This window comes from Lissotriton helveticus, chromosome 5_1 (assembly GCF_964261635.1).
Source record: "Lissotriton helveticus chromosome 5_1, aLisHel1.1, whole genome shotgun sequence".
NCBI classification, from domain to species: domain Eukaryota; kingdom Metazoa; phylum Chordata; class Amphibia; order Caudata; family Salamandridae; genus Lissotriton; species Lissotriton helveticus.
In genome coordinates, this window is record NC_136065.1 from 1376179871 (window position 1) to 1376197934 (window position 18064).

Below are 18064 nucleotides of genomic sequence, written 5' to 3' on the forward strand. Positions count from 1 at the left end.
TGCCCCCTGGCTGTGCTTGCTCCCCGGCTGTGCTTGCTTCCCTGCCCCCTCGCTGTGCTTGCTTCCCTGCCCCCTCGCTGTGCTTGCTTCCCTGCCCCCTCGCTGCGCTTGCTTCCCTGCCCCCTCGCTGCGCTTGCTTCCCTGCCCCCTCGCTGCGCTTGCTTCCCTGCCCCCTCGCTGTGCTTGCTTCCCTGCCCCCTCGCTGTGCTTGCTTCCCTGCCCCCTCGCTGTGCTTGCTTCCCTGCCCCCTCGCTGTGCTTGCTTCCCTGCCCCCTCGCTGTGCTTGCTTCCCTGCCCCCTCGCTGTGCTTGCTTCCCTGCCCCCTCGCTGTGCTTTCTTCCCTGCCCCCTCGCTGTGCTTGCTTCCCTGCCCCCTCGCTGTGCTTGCTTCCCTGGCTGTGCTTGCTTCCCTGCCCCCTCGCTGTGCTTGCTTCCCTGGCTGTGCTTGCTTTCCTGCCCCCTCCCTGTGCTTGCTCCCCTGTCCCCTCCCTGTGCTTGCTCCCCTGTCCCCTGCCTGTGCTTGCTCCCCTGTCCCCTGGCTGTGCTTTCTCCCCTGCCCCCTGGTTCCCCTGCCCCCTGGCTGTGCTTGCTCCCCGGCTGTGCTTGCTTCCCTGCCACCTGGCTGTGCTTGCTCCCCTGCCCCCAGGCTGTGCTTGCTTCCCTGCCCCCTGGCTGTGCTTGCTTCCCTGCCCCCTCGCTGTGCTTGCTTCCCTGCCCCCTCGCTGTGCTTGCTTCCCTGCCCCCTCGCTGTGCTTGCTTCCCTGCCCCCTCGCTGTGCTTGCTTCCCTGCCCCCTCGCTGTGCTTGCTTCCCTTCCCCCTCGCTGTGCTTGCTTCCCTGCCCCCTCGCTGCGCTTGCTTCCCTGCCCCCTCGCTGCGCTTGCTTCCCTGCCCCCTCGCTGTGCTTGCTTCCCTGCCCCCTCGCTGTGCTTGCTTCCCTGCCCCCTCGCTGTGCTTGCTTCCCTGCCCCCTCGCTGTGCTTGCTTCCCTGCCCCCTCGCTGTGCTTGCTTCCCTGGCTGTGCTTGCTTCCCTGCCCCCTCGCTGTGCTTGCTTCCCTGGCTGTGCTTGCTCCCCTGCCCCCTCCCTGTGCTTGCTCCCCTGTCCCCTCCCTGTGCTTGCTCCCCTGTCCCCTGGCTGCGCTTGCTTCCCTGCCCCCTGGCTGTGCTTTCTCCCCTGCCCCCTGGTTCCCCTGCCCCCTCGCTGTGCTTGCTTCCCTGCCCCCTGGCTGTGCTTGCTCCCCTGCCCCCTGGCTGTGCTTGCTCCCCTGCCCCCTGGCTGTGCTTGCTCCCCTGCCCCCTGGCTGTGCTTGCTCCCCTGCCCCCTGGCTGTGCTTGCTCCCCTGCCCCCTGGCTGTGCTTGCTCCCCTGCCCCCAGGCTGTGCTTGCTTCCCTGCCCCCTGGCTGTGCTTGCTTCCCTGCCCCCTGGCTGTGATTGCTTCCCTGCCCCCTGGCTGCGCTTGCTTCCCTGCACCCTCGCTGTGCTTGCTTCCCTGCCCCCTCGCTGTGCTTGCTTCCCTGCCCCCTCGCTGTGCTTGCTTCCCTGCCCCCTCGCTGTGCTTGCTTCCCTGCCCCCTGGCTGTGCTTGCTCTCCTATGCGTGTTTGTGTGTGTGTGTGGCTCTGGGTGTGTGTGTGTGTGTGTGTGTGGCTCTGTGTGTGTGTGTGTGGCTCTGTGTGTGTGGCTCTGGGGGGGTGTGTGGCTCTGTGTGTGTGTGTGTGGCTCTAGGTGTGTGTGTGTGTGTGGCTCTAGGTGTGTGTGTGTGTGGCTCTGGGGGTGTGTGTGTGTTAGTAATTGCTGTCTGCTGAGCTCGTCCAGTAGGGTACAATATGTCTTACATTTGCGAGAGATTAAGCTGTTGGCAATGTAAATGACAATGCCATTTATTTATCTGTTTTCAAAACCAACACAAATAAAATTTTTGTCATTTACAATGCCAATAGCTCTAACTTTTTCAAAGGCAAAACCGTTGCATTGTAAATGCTTGTTTTCTTTGTCTAGAGTGGTGTGGTCATCTTTTTATTCAAGGCCATTTTTACGAGGGTCACATGTCTGATGTCGTCTGTCTGATCCTGTGCACCATCCTTGTGAGGAGCAGCACGTGCTTTGCAGCACTAAATCCCCCTGCAAATATTATCAGCAAGTGGTGCTCTCTGGTTGACAAAACAAATGGGTTTATAATGATGTTCCAGAAATTGGTGACACTTTCAGCACTGCACCAGACAAAGAGGTCAGGTAACACTTAAAGTCTGTTAGGGGGAACACCCTAGACGTTATCTCCGAGGTTGGTTTTAACATTAGTGTCCAATAGGTTATTGATCTGTAACAATGATTTTGCAGCTGGGCAACTATTATCAAGTGGATATCTAACAGGAGCAAAACTTGCATTTCTTTACAAAAACGGTGGCCAGTGCAAGAAAGGATCTCTCAGCACAATTGTCAATAAAGTGAGTCAGTGAATGTGTAAAAGAATGTGAGAATATTCAGAATTTCTGTTGGTCATCTGCAATTTACATAAGACCTGTAAAAAAACGCAACAACTGTGACATAAGAGCCTCAAGATAAAAAGTTCGGAATGTCTCTAAATTTCGAAATATGAGGGTATGCAAAAAGAGGGAGAGGAGACAAGCAATGTCAATCTTGTTTGCAGAAAGCAGGAAAGAGCAGACTTATGTCTACTTATTTGGTTGGTATAAAGAAGTGGGCTAGATGACCCTTTAGAAGTTCTAGAAGCACACAAAGACAGTGTCGCAGACAGGACCAGTGACATTTGCTCAATTGACCAAATTCACGTAATGACACAGTTAATCAGAATCAAGACATTTTACACAACTGGTCAGGAAATCCTTTTAATGCGTTTTATGCTGACGCACATCCTGTTTCCCCTTCTCGCCTTACATTTAACAGATAATGGTAAACACAACAAATATACTGCAAAAAACCATAACAGCCAATTAAAAAAAGGAGACACAAAATATATAATACATATAAAAAGAGATATGTTTTCCAATTCGAACCGAGACAGTTCTAAAGATGGTGACCAGCATCCTTTGGCCTCCAAAATAGAAAAACAACTGAGAACTATTGAAGGAAGATATGCAAGACACATCCTGATAATGTGTGTGCCAAAAAATATATCACTTTGCAAGGATTAGTGTTCTGGAGATGTAAGAGGTCTCATTACTGCTGTTGTGCTCTTGTACGAAAATCTTGGAAAAACCTTTGAAGTCTCAGGGTGTCTTAAGGCGTGGATAGAGTCAGATTTCTCATTGGCTTTGATTAGACCCTAATGGAGAGATTCTTGGATGTTTCGTGATGGAATATTCTAAAGATACATCACAGGATTTTAGAGATGCCTTGTTAGCTTTAACTTCTCTTGAATGACAAGTAAACCCTGGCTGTCTCATGCCTTGCAAGGGCTAGTACAGAGATCTCAGTGGCTTTTATTTGTATTTATTGGCAAAAGAGTGGGTTTCTTGGGTCGGACCCTGCTATGGAACATCTCAGAATTGTATGGATGTTTCATTAGCTGTTTTTAAAGGTAAGAAGCATAATGTATTTCGCATGATGCATCTTCATCTCAGATGGTCTCAGAGGGTGCATCATAGGGAAGCCGAATCACTGTGTAGTAGCCTGGGGTGTCTCAAGCCTTGAGAGGTACTGTCAGTGCAACAGATGCTCATATGATGAGTAGGCTATTCAGTTACTGTCTTTTTGACCAACAACATATTCTTTGAGTCCTGGCAAATCTCACGGGCTGAGGAATATGTTGCACCAAGCCAGTCTATGGGAAAGCTCACATATTGCGACCATTAGGGTCACTCTACCTGGGGACGTCCCAATAGCAGAGATCGATGAATAGCGTTGCAATAGGCCGTAGGAGATCTCGATTGCTGGATAAGATCTACTTTCCAGTTTCTGACTGCTTGCAACTTTGATGGATTTGCCTCACACTGCATGGGGCGAGTTCTGGATGACTTGGGCCAATGAAGAGTCTTTAATGTCCATCAGTATCGCCTCACTACCATTTATAATTAGTGCTATACGACTTCAAACCCATTAAATGAGAGGACAAAAGGGATTTTTTTGTGTTTGGAAGCCCAGGGTGGTTTGCTTATTATTGTCTGGATAGCCAGCATATGTAATCTGTATCCTACTGCAGCAAGCATCTGTGCACAGTGGTTTAGGTCTGCCCCGGCATGGGTCCTTATTGAATATTTCACTGCGGCAGAGGTACTCCACGAGTGTATGCAGAGGAAAAATGAAAATATAACAGTGAATATAGTCAACCTTACCAAAGAAAGCCTTGTGCAGTAGGGCCCTATTGTATGTCAATTGCACAAGCATAGAGATGCAGAATTAAGTTTTACTAAGTTAGTAGCCCCTCATCCAGGTGTTGGGAGAGCTTATTCTTTACTCAGTGTTGTGTTGGTGAGCAGTCTGCATGGCCAGGATATTGCTAAAGGCAATAGCTTCATAGCCTGCCCTATAATATTTCCAAGGAGTGCACTGATCTATAGGTGTGTATTGAGTAAGTGGCCCAGTGAAGGAGTTTTTGACTGGTGCACCCAGAACAAGCATTTATCAACCTAGTGTATGTACATATCAAGCAGGCACCTGGGACCTGACCTTGTGCATGTGCACACAAAGTGTGGTATTGTCAAGTAAAACATGGACATAACAGGGAGATATGACACCTGGCACATGACAAGGTTCTTTGTTCACAATAGAAACACGTGTGAACTTTTGCATGCATATGCAAGGCACTTGTGAATTGCTTTGTGAGCATATGGCAACACCTTTAGTGCTAATGTTCAAGCATATTGTAGGCAGACATTCAGATTAAGTCTTCACAAAGCAGACACCTGCGACCTGATTATTTGAGCCTGGCACAGCCACTTGGATAAATTAGATGGGCACATACACACACGCACACACACACTATCACCACCTTAACCCACAGAGGTTAAGATCATGTGGGCAAAAAGCAGGTGGTTACCTGAGAGCCTCTCTGCATAAAGTAGTCCCGAAAACATTTGGATGTGTGGGTTCTCTGGGAATTGTACATGTGCAAAGAACAAACCCTCATGTTCAATAAACAAGTGCAGCTTGAAATTGGTACTCTGAAAGCGCAAGTGGTGCTGTCACTCACACCAAGGGCTCTGTGTGAATACAGAAAGTGGACATGAGACATGCTTTGGGCGCTTCACCTGTAGTCAAAGAAAACGGGTAACCTGAGAAAGCATGCATGTAAGGAACAGACACTTGTACCTTAGAGGTGTGCGATTAGAGACAATCCTCCTAATCCTTGCATTATGACTGAAAGAACAAAGTGACCGCTCACCACTCAACTACAAGGCCAAAATAGGCCTCACTTCTACTCAGCTGTTGCTACAGCACTGCAGTTGCCACTAACTTTAAAAACGTGAGTAAGCTCCGGCTCAGCAACTGCCAGATCAACACCAATATGTCTCCTGACACCAGATGTAAGGCCAAACCAAGTACATTCCTGCTCCACAACTGAAAGATCAGCACTGAACCCACATGATCACTTACCAACAACCAATAAGACATGCATTAGCATCATTCTTGAGCAAAATCTGCCAGACTAACACCAACATGATCTCTAATCCAACAAGAGCGATACCATCCTTAATACTGATCAACAACTGGCTCCCCAACAATAACTTGAAACCCGAGCTGACAACAAGATCAACACATGCCTAATTCTATCCCAATAATTGACAACCAAATACCAGTATGATCCCGGATTTGACAATTAAACTGAAATACACTCTCACCCATGGATCAGCACGAAGTGACTACTAAATAACCAACACAACTTCACTTCTATGCGCAAGCAGGCAGGACAACACTAAGTTAACCACATGCCTGAGACTTAAGGGCAAGATAAGTGCATTACTATTGCAAAAACTAATACTGTGCTGCATTCCCTCTCTCCCCAAGAAGACCAATGTCCAACATCACTGTCCAACAACTCCTAGATCAACTGTAACCTGAAGACTGACGTGACCACAAAACCAACAAAAGTACACCCCTTCCCAACAAATGCCAGTCTGAACTTGTCAATAACCCTGCATACAGCAAACTGCACGCTCTTAAACCATGCATGTGACAGTTACACTTAAAATTGTCCTCCTGGTGTATTTCATCTCGAGCCTCCTGTTTACTGCGTTCTAGTTTACATTCTTGTTCTGTAACGCTTCTCTTCAGCTGTAGATTATCTCAATCCTACTGCATACCAAAACCCAGGAATCACTTTATTCTAATCCTTCTGTGTATAACAATCCAGGCTCCAGTCCATCCCACTCTTGCTGGGCATAATAATTCTGGATTGAGTTTAGCACAATCCTACGGTTTATGGCTCCCTCAAACTTTGACTTATCATGGTCATACCATATTATCACATGCAATTCTCCTGCATATCAAAGTGCTGCTGTCCATCACATTCTCTTGCTGTGGTGTAACACAATCCTACTCAATTCACGTCAGGTAGGCTTCAGCCAACGACAATCCTCCTGTGTATTGTCACCATACATTTTGGTCCATCATAATCCTACTATACATCAAGATGCATTCTCTGGCCTATCACGACTACTGTTCACCAGTTTACTTCAGCATAACACTATCTTGCTGTTTGGGCCTATCAAAATTCTTGCTGGATATCATACTCCATTCTCTGGCCTGTTATAGTTTTGTTGTATATCACATTGCACCCTTCGGCTGAACAAATGATTGTTTTTTAGGCCTAGGACAATCCTGCTGTAAATCAAAACCCTGTGGCTCAGGAAATACAACCAACGGACCGCCAATGGCCTACAATAATGCTGCTGCAAATCTCACTCACTTGTTTGACCTCTATAGGCTCCATTCACTCACTCACAGACAGTGAAACTCATCTGCACTACCTCAATATCCTTGGGCATCTCTCTATCTACTCACTCACAGTTCTGTAGCCTCATGGCAGCCTACGCCTCTGGCTTATACAATGCAAGGAGCAATGTTCCTGAATCGGATTACACGCTCTATCTTATGGTTGCATTAGCACCACCACAGGAATATCTTCCTCTCCCAGTCTCTGGGATAGCCGGGACCTCTGTGGCCAGGAGTGCAAAGGCACAGTCAGGCGGCATCAGTGCAACTTCCCTCAATCCTCAGAAAAATTCCTAACATTCACAAGTGTCCATAAATTTCCTTTTTTTCCTGTGTTTTTTTTTTCAATAAAAAATTAACCCCACGTAGAAGACATGTGCAACACTACGTCGAAGGCACGTGTGAGGATGCTAGAGTTTTTTGGCATTCCAATTGTTTAAAAAAATCCAGCTTTTCCGCTGTTGCTGGCATTTGCATGTGGAAGCTCCTCCTAAAATCTTCTAGTCCTTGACCAGTTTGTAGACGTGGTGCTGGGCGCCATGCTCACTGGTGGATACCTCAAAGACGAAGGCGATGCACAGAAGGGTTTCCTGTGTGTCTCTGTTAGTAACAACCTGTGCGGGACAGAGGATGAACAGAGTGAGTGTGACAAAGAAAGAAGGACAAGACCAATCTATCCTCCTCATTATTATCTATCCCAATCGGCTCTCAATTATCCACTCCTCTGGCATGTTTTTCATCTCTTTCCATAGGCAGTGGGTGGCAGGTAAATGTGTGTTGGGAATGGCATCTCTAGACTCGAGGCAAAATGCTCACCAGTGGTAAGCAACAACCGCATAGCTGCCAAGTTTTCAGACCGCATATGGACGACATTTCCATGACTTCGCTTTGCTTATGAGTGACATTCCATTGCCAATGTGTGGCACTTCGAGGGACCTAATAACACAAGTAAACCTAACTACGCAGTCCATGCAAACTGGTAAATATCATAAATTGCTCCCTTTTGGCCAAATGGTGCTCTAGGGAAGGCCTTGTAATTGCTGCAACACTCCTGAAACAAAAGGTAACTAACAACATTCCTTTTTTTCTAACGTGAATTAATACTGTACACAATTATTGCATCATGATATTAAACAATAAACAAGTCTGTTACTGACTGAGGATTGTGATTGCATCTAGAGGTCTTTACTGTGGGGACAATCAGGACATTGACAGCACAAAGAGGACCCCGCAAAGTGGACAGCTGCAGAATGTGAGGCGCAGGTTTGCCTCTCTGGCAGAGACATCACATTCATCAGACAGCAGAGCTATCCCCCAAATTACGTATCTTAGGAGCTTACATCTGTAAAAGCAGAGACGGGGCCCAGGGCACTGATCTAAGTGATGATAGGAGTCCCATGCTGGTACCCCGCTTGCACCATAAACAGCAAAGCTGACCCTCAGGTTGGAAAGGCTGCAGCTTATGCAAGCCTTTTTCTTGTACAGTCTCACATGACGTAGTTTAGGGTGTGATAAAAAGGCATTGATTTAATGTACCCATAGTGGGCCCACCCTGGGATCCACCATCTTTCTTGTGTGCAGTGAGTCTTTTGTTTGTCTGTCCTTACTTTCTTGTGCAATGTTCTTCTACAGGCTAGAGCCTACATCTTGGTATGGGTTGCACACAGATTGGGCCCCTATGGATCAGAGGCGAACTGGACCGACATGCTTCTTCCTGCTTTTGTGTTCTGTGAGAAGATGCTGACATTTAAAAGTGGAAAAAGGGAGAGATTTGTTGTGAGGCTGTTGGTATGCCTCGTGTCGGGATTGTGCGGGTCAGGATGTTGTGTATTTGATTAAGATTGGGGCTAGTGGGGAAAGCGTGGAGGCCTAGCTCAAGAATGTTATATGCCTTACCGGCAACACAACATTGGGAGGTTTTGTAGAAGGGGTGAAGCAGTCTTTGGGGGGTGGCTGGGGTGATCAGGAGGAGGGTTAGTCGCACTGATGCGATTGGTGTCTTTTTATTCATGTTGAAAAGATTGCATGAAAACCCTCCTTTTGTAATAATGTTAGGACATGGAGGGGAGGGGGATTGTTGGAGTCCTGGCCTCTTCAGGCACAGTTTTTGTACAATGATTCAGAGTTTCATACTGCATTCTCATTTGTACCTCTGGTGCTTCGCAGCTTGTGGCAATTGAGCACCTATCTGTTGAACGGTGGGTGCTGTACTTGGGTTAGTGATGTGTGTGCCGAATGGTGTTGTGTGTTGGGAGAGGTTTACGCTAAGTGGAACTGCCCATAAATAGTATATGTACTGTGTCTGTTGACGATGCTCTAGTATAAAGTATAATCCTTTGGAGAGTGAGTACAAGACATTAGTGTTGAGATCAAAGGGCGATACCCGTCTGGTGGCCGGCTTGTATAGAATGAAGCTCACAGATCTGGTATCCCTCTCAGTTTCCTGTTAGACCGGGTTGTTTTGACCATCTGAGGCCAAAACTTTTATTCCCCATGCCTCTTCATTTCACAGAGCCTCCTTGTTGTTCAGAATCAACTCGGGGAGCGCATTTAGGTGCAAGAATTCCCAGTGTGCTCAGCTGACAGGCCTCAGTGTGGTTTAATTTGCACTGTGAAATTCGGGCATTAGATGAGTGCAATTTTCGCACATAAAGGTTAATGCTTTAACCCAGATCTTTTGACTGGGGAAGAATGTTTGCATTGTCAGCATTCCGTCCATCATTTGTTTGCTGGAACACTTTTCGCCCTAAGTGGGATGGGTATGCCCAGACGTGGGTCACTGTGCACTGTGCCACTGGATTCAAGCTAGCCTGGCTGAAGAAGGGTGACATACCCTAAAAGGCAAAAGAACTATGGATTTAACCCCAATCTTTTGACTGGGGGAGAATGTTTGCATTATCAGCATTCCGTCCATCATTTGTATGCTGTAACACTTAATATAGGTGGCCAGCACGGACAAGAACTATGGATCTATAGCGTGAACCTTGTCCAAGAAAAGAAAGAGCGCCTCAGAGCAGCCACGGAGTCCACACATTACAGGTTTATTTTTTAGCAGACTGAGATCAACCTGGATTTGCAGGCTGTTGAGCCCAAGCCGTATTCCAACCGGGAGTCCCATGTGGCAAGGGCGGCAGCAGTATTCACTACGTACATGGGCACTCGTGAAAACCTTCTTGTTGAAGCTCGGGTTTTCTGGAGGACCTCGAGCTGAAATATCAACCGGGCATCTTGCTCAAGATTTCAGCATCCCACCAACCTTGGCTGCCAGTAGGACTCGAGACTGGCTGTCAGGCCTTGAGAAAAAACATCAAAAGCATCCCACAGCCAGCACAACCCTCCTCCATGGTGAGCACTACTGTGAAGAGCTGCGGGGACAGAAGGTGCCAGTTCTCTTCTGGGGCTGCAACATCATGATTGGCCGATGATGGGCACGTCAAGGGAAAAAAAAACTGCCACACGCCTCCTCTACGTGCTGGGCCAATCATCTCCTGCCTGAGGTTGCAGAATTGTTTTCATTCATCAGAGGCAGCTGGCAGAGCAAGGCAATTACATCACTGCTTGGAAAGTTGCTTGGTAATTATGCAGCTCAGACTGACTGGTGTTAAGTGCGCCTCGTCACTGGTAGTGATCAGGGGCAGTATGAATGCATGACTAAAGCATTTGAATGCATTTGATATTGACACCACTGACTCAACAGGCCTCAAAGAGGGGACATGATATAAAGAATAACTGAATTATACTGAATAAATTAAAGTATGACAAATAGTCCCAAGAACAAGGTTAAATGGACAGGACAGAAGATGTTAAGACGGAAGTACCGAATGAAGCAGGTACGAGGGACTTATATAGAGAACCTGGAAAGGTTTGTAGGTACCTGTAGGATTAGAGAAGACAAAAAGAGGAGAGGATGGCATTAACCATTGTAGTCAATTATACGACCCTTAAGAGAAGAGTTGGGCTAGAGCGGCACTTACATGGGAGGTTGCATGTTACTAGAATTACCCAGGTCTCGAATGGGACTGCAGGTGTCTCCTGTGGTTGTTAAGACGTAATGTGCACACCAGCACTAAAATGCGTTAGTCTAACCTCTGCTGCATGGCACTTGGCTGGACTTCAAAGGTGCGTCAGTGCTGCTTGGTTTTTCACTGACTTGTCTGGGGCATCAGCATCGGTGCTAGACAACTTTGATTCAAGGTTTCCTTCTTTTCCTTCAAGTTTAGGAGTGGACAGTATCCATTTTGTCATTTGCTCCCCCTTGGAATCACAAGTTGAATAGAGTACAGGCAGCAGCCTGCTCAAATCGCAGCATTAGTTTGGACTGTCTACTACACTTGTGCAAGACAGACCCTGACAAAAAGTTCAAGCAATCATTTGATTTGTACAGCATAGCCAATCACCTGAGAGGGTATCCAGGAACTTGCAGAATGCGATAAGCTCAGTTGAATATCCCGGTCTTCAGAGCTTTTCAGGATTCTGGTAGAAATGGGGAGGTACGGAGCTGCAGGGAAAGGTTGTTCCAGGCTTTTGCTGTGAGGTAGGAGAATCCGCGTCCTCCACTCATGCTTCTGTTGATACGGGGAGTGTGGGCGAGAGCTAGAGAGGCGGAGCGTAGTTTTCTGGATGGTTGGTGAAGTTCAGGCGGTGTTTGATGTAGGCTGGTCCTAGGTTGTGAAGGGCTTTGAATGCAGTAGCTTGAATTGGCATCTCTTATGAACCTGGAGCCAGTGGAGTTCCTTGAGGAGATGTGGGCCCGTCAGGGGAGGTCAAGGATGGGTCTAGATGCGGTGTTCTGGATGGCCTGTAGTCTCTGGATGAGGTGTGTAGAGGTACCATAGTAGAGGACGTTGCCATAGTCAAGTCTACTCGCGATGAGGGCTTGTGTGACGGTGCATCTAATGTTCATCAGGAGCCACCTGAAAATCCTTTGTAACACGCGCAGAGTGAAGAAGAACTTCACAAGGTGGTCAAGCCCCTTGATCACTGGTCCACTATCCCATAGAGCTCCTGATATCCTTCCACTCCGTTAAAAGGAATGTGCAGATGGAGGCTTTTCCAGCTATCAGTGGCATGACAAATACAGTAATTATCTCCTTCTCTTGTTCTAAAACAGTTTTGGGAGGAGGTCTTTTAAAGATGACCTTCTGACATGACTTGAAGCAGTACAGAGTTATACAAACCCTTGAAGAACCCAGAATTTCCTTACTTGCTCTAGGACCTACCTATGGCAGGGACAAGTGACTTGTACATGGAGAACCCGGCTACAATTGAACTCCACCAAAAATACTCCACTTTTTGAATGTGGATTAATCGGTCTCATTTAATTTTAGCCCTTTAGTCTCATTGCTGAGCCTGTTACGGTTACAGATACTTTTAACGTGTATGTGGATGGGGTGAAAAACATTGCTGACAATCCTGGCCAGATAACAGAACCACTGCCCTGGAGTGGAAGGCCATGTGGGATGTGTGCCCTGTGGAGGAAGCATTGGTATGAAAGAGCGGACCAGCAGGACAATTAAAACACAGAATGAGTACCTGATCTTACAACAGATGCACGTGAACTTACACATGGTCATGTGCAACAGAGTTAACTTAATTATCCATGTACATGCTTCTATTACTCAAGTATGTGCACAGAAAAACAGGCTGAAAGGTGGCACGATGAGTGTGGAAATTTAGGGCAATCTCCCCCTCTACCCTGCTCCTAAGCAAAGACACTTATAGACGCAGAAAAACTACAAATACCTACCACAGTGATAGATTGACGACCGAGTCTTAAGCATTTCTCCACATTCAGAAGGAAGGTGTCCCTGTGCAGACAAGGGCAGTATAGCAGAAAACATACTGTCAGCAACTGTACATGTTCACATTTCATGGACGTCCTGAAAGCTCCCACAAGGGTGGAGTTAGTGTCGTTTTACCTCCGGTCTCATGGGGGCACTCAAAGGGACCTATCGGGGATCCACTCAAAAAAGCAAGGGGGGAAGTGCAGGGCGCCTGTGTTCTGCATACCGACTTCCTGTGTCAGTTTGTGCACAAGGAGTGATCTATAGTTTTTTTGATCCATGGATGCCCACAGTCCCAGTCTCTGTAGTGTATCTGCTTCTCATGTGGTTATGTGCAAAGAGGTACGAGTTACTTACCTTTGGTAACAATATATCTGGTAGAGACGTTGTCTAGCTGCAGATTCCTTAACTTAGAATATCCCCAGACGTGAGACTGGATCCGGATTTTTTTTGCAGCAGCACCTCTGGGCACCACACAACCCCGCCCTGACGTTGTCCACGGACGTGACGTCAGCGAGGTCATATAAGTCCCTCCCGGCGCGCTGACGTCAGTTTTCTTCGGGGAAACTTTTTCGCGGCACAACGCTGAGCCACCAACCAAAAACTGTGAAAGTATGGGAACAGTGTGCGAGGGATGAAAAATCCGTGAATAAAGAAGGAGGATGGTGGAACACACCATCTTAAAGACAGAATTAGACACTGACTACACATATCAGTGGAAGCTGTGAGAAAGAGCCCTGCAAGCTAAGCGAAGACCCTCCCCGAGTGCAACAAGGGAAGAACATCTCAACAGACAGAAATAGACTGATAGTGCCAGGTGGAACTGTGCCGTCCACCAAGAACGGAACACAGAAGAACAGTCCACAGTCCAAAGAATAAAAAAAGACTGGCCTTCCCCATCTAAAAACAGAGGTAGGAAACAGAACACAACCGACCCTCAAAGAGGATGACCACGAGGATACCAGGAACCCGAGGTAGTAGAGAAGATGGAAGGAATGGAAGGGAACTGGTGAGGAAAACGAATCTCCTCGTGAATCAAAGGCACCATATAACAGAAAAGAAGCCCCTCAGCAGAAGATACTGTATATGAAAGCACCCAGGGGAGTGCAACAATCTGAACCCCCTTGAAATATAACCAAATGGCAACTGAAGAGGCCAGCAGAGAACACCACTAGACAAGGTCCTCGTAGAACGGGGAGGCTGGGTGGGCATTAAGGAATCTGCGGCTAGACCAGATACATTGTTACTGAAGGTAAGTAACTCGTACATCTGCTAGAGACATCTAGTCGCAGATTCCTTAACTTAGAATAGATACCACAGCCATACCCCAAAAGGAAGACGGGTCTGCAACAGAACAACAGAAAGCACCAAGCATCTGATCCGGCAACAGAGTGACGGATAAAGGGGGAAAGCTGTGGCAGAACAGCCGGACAGCAGCCCAAGCAGCTTGAAGAGCAGAAATAACAGGATGGAAGATATCCTAAAAACATGCCAGAATGGCGCCACTCTATACCCGTATAAGAAAGGACAGGTAGAACAGCATGAGCCCTATACCAGAGCAAGAAAGAGAGAGGAAGATGTACCACTCTCCGCTTAAAGGCACAAGATGAGTGCACTGACTGACCCAAGCTCGAAATGAACTTGAAGAGATGCAACCAGCGCCTAACAGACTGCCTACTGAAGGAAGTCGAAGGAGCCGGTGTCAAGAGCCCAAAGGCAAGAGCTAGAACCTGAGAAATGCGTTGGGAATAGCCAGCGGGACAAGAAACACGCCAAGTGCACACCCAACCCCAAAAATGGTAATGAGGGGTAATTAGCATCAATACCCAACCCACTGAAGCAGGTAGAAATATGCAGCATGCAAGCGGACATAGAGACCTTAAAGTGGCTTACACAGGAAGTATAAGAGCACCCGACCGGGCAGCATGAAGCCAAAGCGAGAAACAACCCACAATGTAGGCTTGCAGGCAGTAGTCTATGACCACTGCCATGAGAAAAACTGTCCCTGCAGGTGTAGCTTTATAACAAGAGTAGGTGATAATTTGGAAAAAAGGGCACATCCGATGGAAGGTGCCAAAAACACCAAGTCAACGAATGGTAGCAAGAGTCTCAGAATCCGAGACCAACACTCCAGAAAAGACATGTACAGCTTCAAACACCAAAAAGGGAGCATATATCAATTTGGGAAATCACTTCAGTAAGAGGAAGCAAGGAGGCCCCTATGGCAACTTGAAGCAACTCCGAAGAGCTCCCCCACACATGGAGATATTGGTCCAGATGTAGGAAGAGGATACCAAGGCAACCGGCATGTATACACAAATGTATAAACATATAATTATGTAGAAACAGAACTAGCCAGGAGCATAAACATGCCCATACCGGATCATACCTAGTACAGTAAGGGCAGGTAGGAGCCGTTTTTGAAGAGGAGACCATAAAATCTCCCAAGGAGGTGGATGACCATGGTGAAAGTAGATGGCACCAGGGAAAACATAGAACACCGTACAGCGGACCACCAAGCAACGCATGGAGCCCACAGGATCTCCAGGCCCAGGTGAGATAAGCAAGGCTATGTAATGTACCACACATGGAGTATGCATACCCCAAACAACGAGGAACACCTCTTAGGGCAATAAGCCAGGCCAAAAGAATGCAGTAACGAACCGAATCCGTGAACTGAGTTCCGAGCCGTAATGACATTACCGAGCTGAACCACCGGCTGAATACCATAGTCAGATGACACAGCAACCTGTAGAACACGGCCACAGAAGGCCAACAGGCAGCTGAAAGCAAAACGCATCCAGGGACGCCAATAAAAGTGTAAGCACCCTTTACTACGGAAACAAGAAGACTTAAAGCTCACTGCCCATGTTAAACACAGAGCGCATCTAAAGGATGCAAAATGAAAAAGTACCACTACAGAAGACATGCCTTAAAGGACCTAAGTGGGAGGACGAAAGCCAGAAGCTGGTGAACCGCCGATTCAGCGTGAGCATCAAACAGCAAAACCCCATCAAAGGGGAGGGCGACCAGACCCTCCCGGATATTTTCAGGGAAGACGTTATCTCACAACCAAGCGTGACGCCTTAAGGCAATCGAATCTGCCATGGCTCGGCCCAAAGAATCCGCAGTATCTAATGCAAAACGGATTGTGAACCCGGCAAGGTCGCAGCCATCCCTGAAGAGATGAAGGAGATCAACGCGAGCACCTTCAGAGGTGGCAGGAAGTAAACACTCTGCAGTGTTCCACAGGGCAGAGGTAGCCCGAGCTAAAACACACACTGTATTCAAGGACCGTAGGGCTGCACAAGTGGATGCAAAGATGTTCCTACCCCATGACTCAAGCCATCTGGACTTCCGAGGGGGAGGAAGCGTTAGAGGGGGCAGAGAAGGAAAGGCTGTCTGCAACACAAACCTCTGCGCATCAGGGTGCACAAAAAGACAAACAGGATCATGTGGAGCTGGACGGTGGCGGTGCAAAACTGAACGAGCCACCGGGTCACGTAAAGTAGGCCGGACCAAGGTACCCAAAAGGGCATAATAAAGGGATGCATCAAAAGGCAAAAGAGGCTCTACATTTCCGGACCCATGGTGGAGGACCTCAAGCAAGGGGTCCACAGACAAAGGGGTAGAAGGTGGTTGCATATTTAAAATGCGGGTGGCCAATCAATCAATCAATTATAGCATTTGTAAAGCGCACTACATACCCGTGAGGGTCTCAAGGCGCTGGGGGAGGGGGCGCGGGCAGCTACTGTTCGAAGAGCCAGGTCTTGAGGAGTCTCCTGAAGGTAAGGAGGTCATCGGTCTGCCGTAGGCGGATGGGGAGGGTGTTCCACGTCTTGGCGGCGAGGTGGGAGAATGATCTGCCGCCGGCGGTCACTCTTTTGATGCGGGGGACGGTGACGAGAACACGGTATGCGGAGCGGAGCTGGCGGGCGGGCGAGGGTGTAGAGGCTGAGTCGACTGTTGAGGTACGCTGGTCCAGTGTCGTGGAGTGCCTTGTGTGCGTGGGTGAGGAGCTTGAAGGTTATCCTCTTGTTGATGGGGAGCCAGTGCAGGTCTGTCAGGTGGGGTGTGATGTGGCTGCGGCGGGGGATGTCGAGGTTCAGGCGTGCAGAGTCGTTCTGGATGTGTTGGAGCCGTTTCATGAGTTTGGCCGGGGCTCCTGCATAGAGTGAGGTTGCCGTAGTCCAGTCTACTGCTGACAAGGGCCTGGGTAGCCGTCCTTCTAGTGTTGGTGGGGATACACTTGAAGATCCTGCGAAGCATGCAGAGGATGTTGAAGCATGGGGAGGCGACGGCGTTAACCTGCTTAGTCATGGAGAGTGTGGAGTCGAGGATGACCCCCAGGTTTTGTGCGTGGTCGTGGGGGTGTGAGGGGTGCTCCTACTGTTGTCGGCCACCAGGAGTCGTCCCAGGCCGAGGGGGTGGAACCGAGGATAAGGACCTCCGCCTTATCAGAGTTCAGCTTTAGTTGGTTGTTCCTCATCCAGTCAGCGACTGCCTTCATTCCTTCCTGCAGGTTGGTTTTGGCGGTGTGGGGGTCCTTGGTGAGCGAGAGGATCAGCTGGGTGTCGTCGGTGTAGGAGATTACGTTACGGTCGTGCCGTCGGGCGATGTGGGCGAGCGGTGCCATGTAGACGTTGAACAGCGTTGGGCTGAAGGATGAGCCTTGGGGTACACCGCAGATGATCTCGGTGGATTCGGAGCGGAAGGGGGGGGGGGGAGGCGGACGCTCTGGGTTCTCCCAGACAAGAAGGATGTGGTCCAGTCCAGGGCCTTCTCTTGGATTCCGGCGTCGTGGAGGCGTGATCTTAGTGTGCGGTGGCAGACTGTGTCGAAGGCGGCTGACAGGTCCAGGAGAATGAGGGCCGCGGTTTCTCCGTTGTCGAGAATGATCATCGGCGATGAGGCCCGTTTCGGTGCTGTGGTTGCTGCGGAACCCGGACTGGGTCGGGTCCAAGATGATGTTCTCTTCGAGGAAGCTGGTCAGTTGTTTGTTGACGGCCTTTTTGATGACCTTCGCCGGGAATGGGAGCAGGGAGATGGGTCGGAAGTTCTTGAGGTCCTTAGAGTCCGCCGTGGGTTTCTTTAGTAAGGCGTTGATCTCTGCGTGCTTCCAGCTCTCCGGGAAGGTCGCTGTTTCAAAGGAGATGTTGATGGTTTTCCGGAGGTGGGGTGCATTAGTGCTGCTGGCTTTGTTAAAGATATGGAGTGGGCAGGGGTCTATCGGGGATCCGGAGTGGATGGTGTTCATGATCCTGATGGTGCTGTCGTCGTTGATGTTGGTCCAGGCGAGAAGGCGGTTGGTGCAGGTGGTGTCTGTGGGAGCGGGGGTATCGGTGGTTGCCGGGGTGGTGGCGGCCTCGAAGCTGTCGTGGATGTCTGCGATCT

At 48.8% G+C, this 18064-nt stretch overlaps 1 protein-coding gene across 2 annotated transcripts in view; it reads right to left on the bottom strand.

Annotated features, from left to right (window-relative positions):
• Positions 1 to 2829: 2829 nt before the first annotated feature.
• TEAD3 (TEA domain transcription factor 3) overlaps positions 2830 to 18064 on the bottom strand; it is a 375738-nt gene continuing 360503 nt past the window's right edge. For both annotated transcript variants that reach the window (XM_078644325.1, XM_078644324.1), the window contains one exon: positions 2830 to 7501. In XM_078644325.1, the coding sequence (XP_078500451.1) occupies positions 7388 to 7501 (114 nt within the window). In that variant the 3' untranslated portion in view covers positions 2830 to 7387. The remainder of the gene's footprint in view (positions 7502 to 18064) is intronic.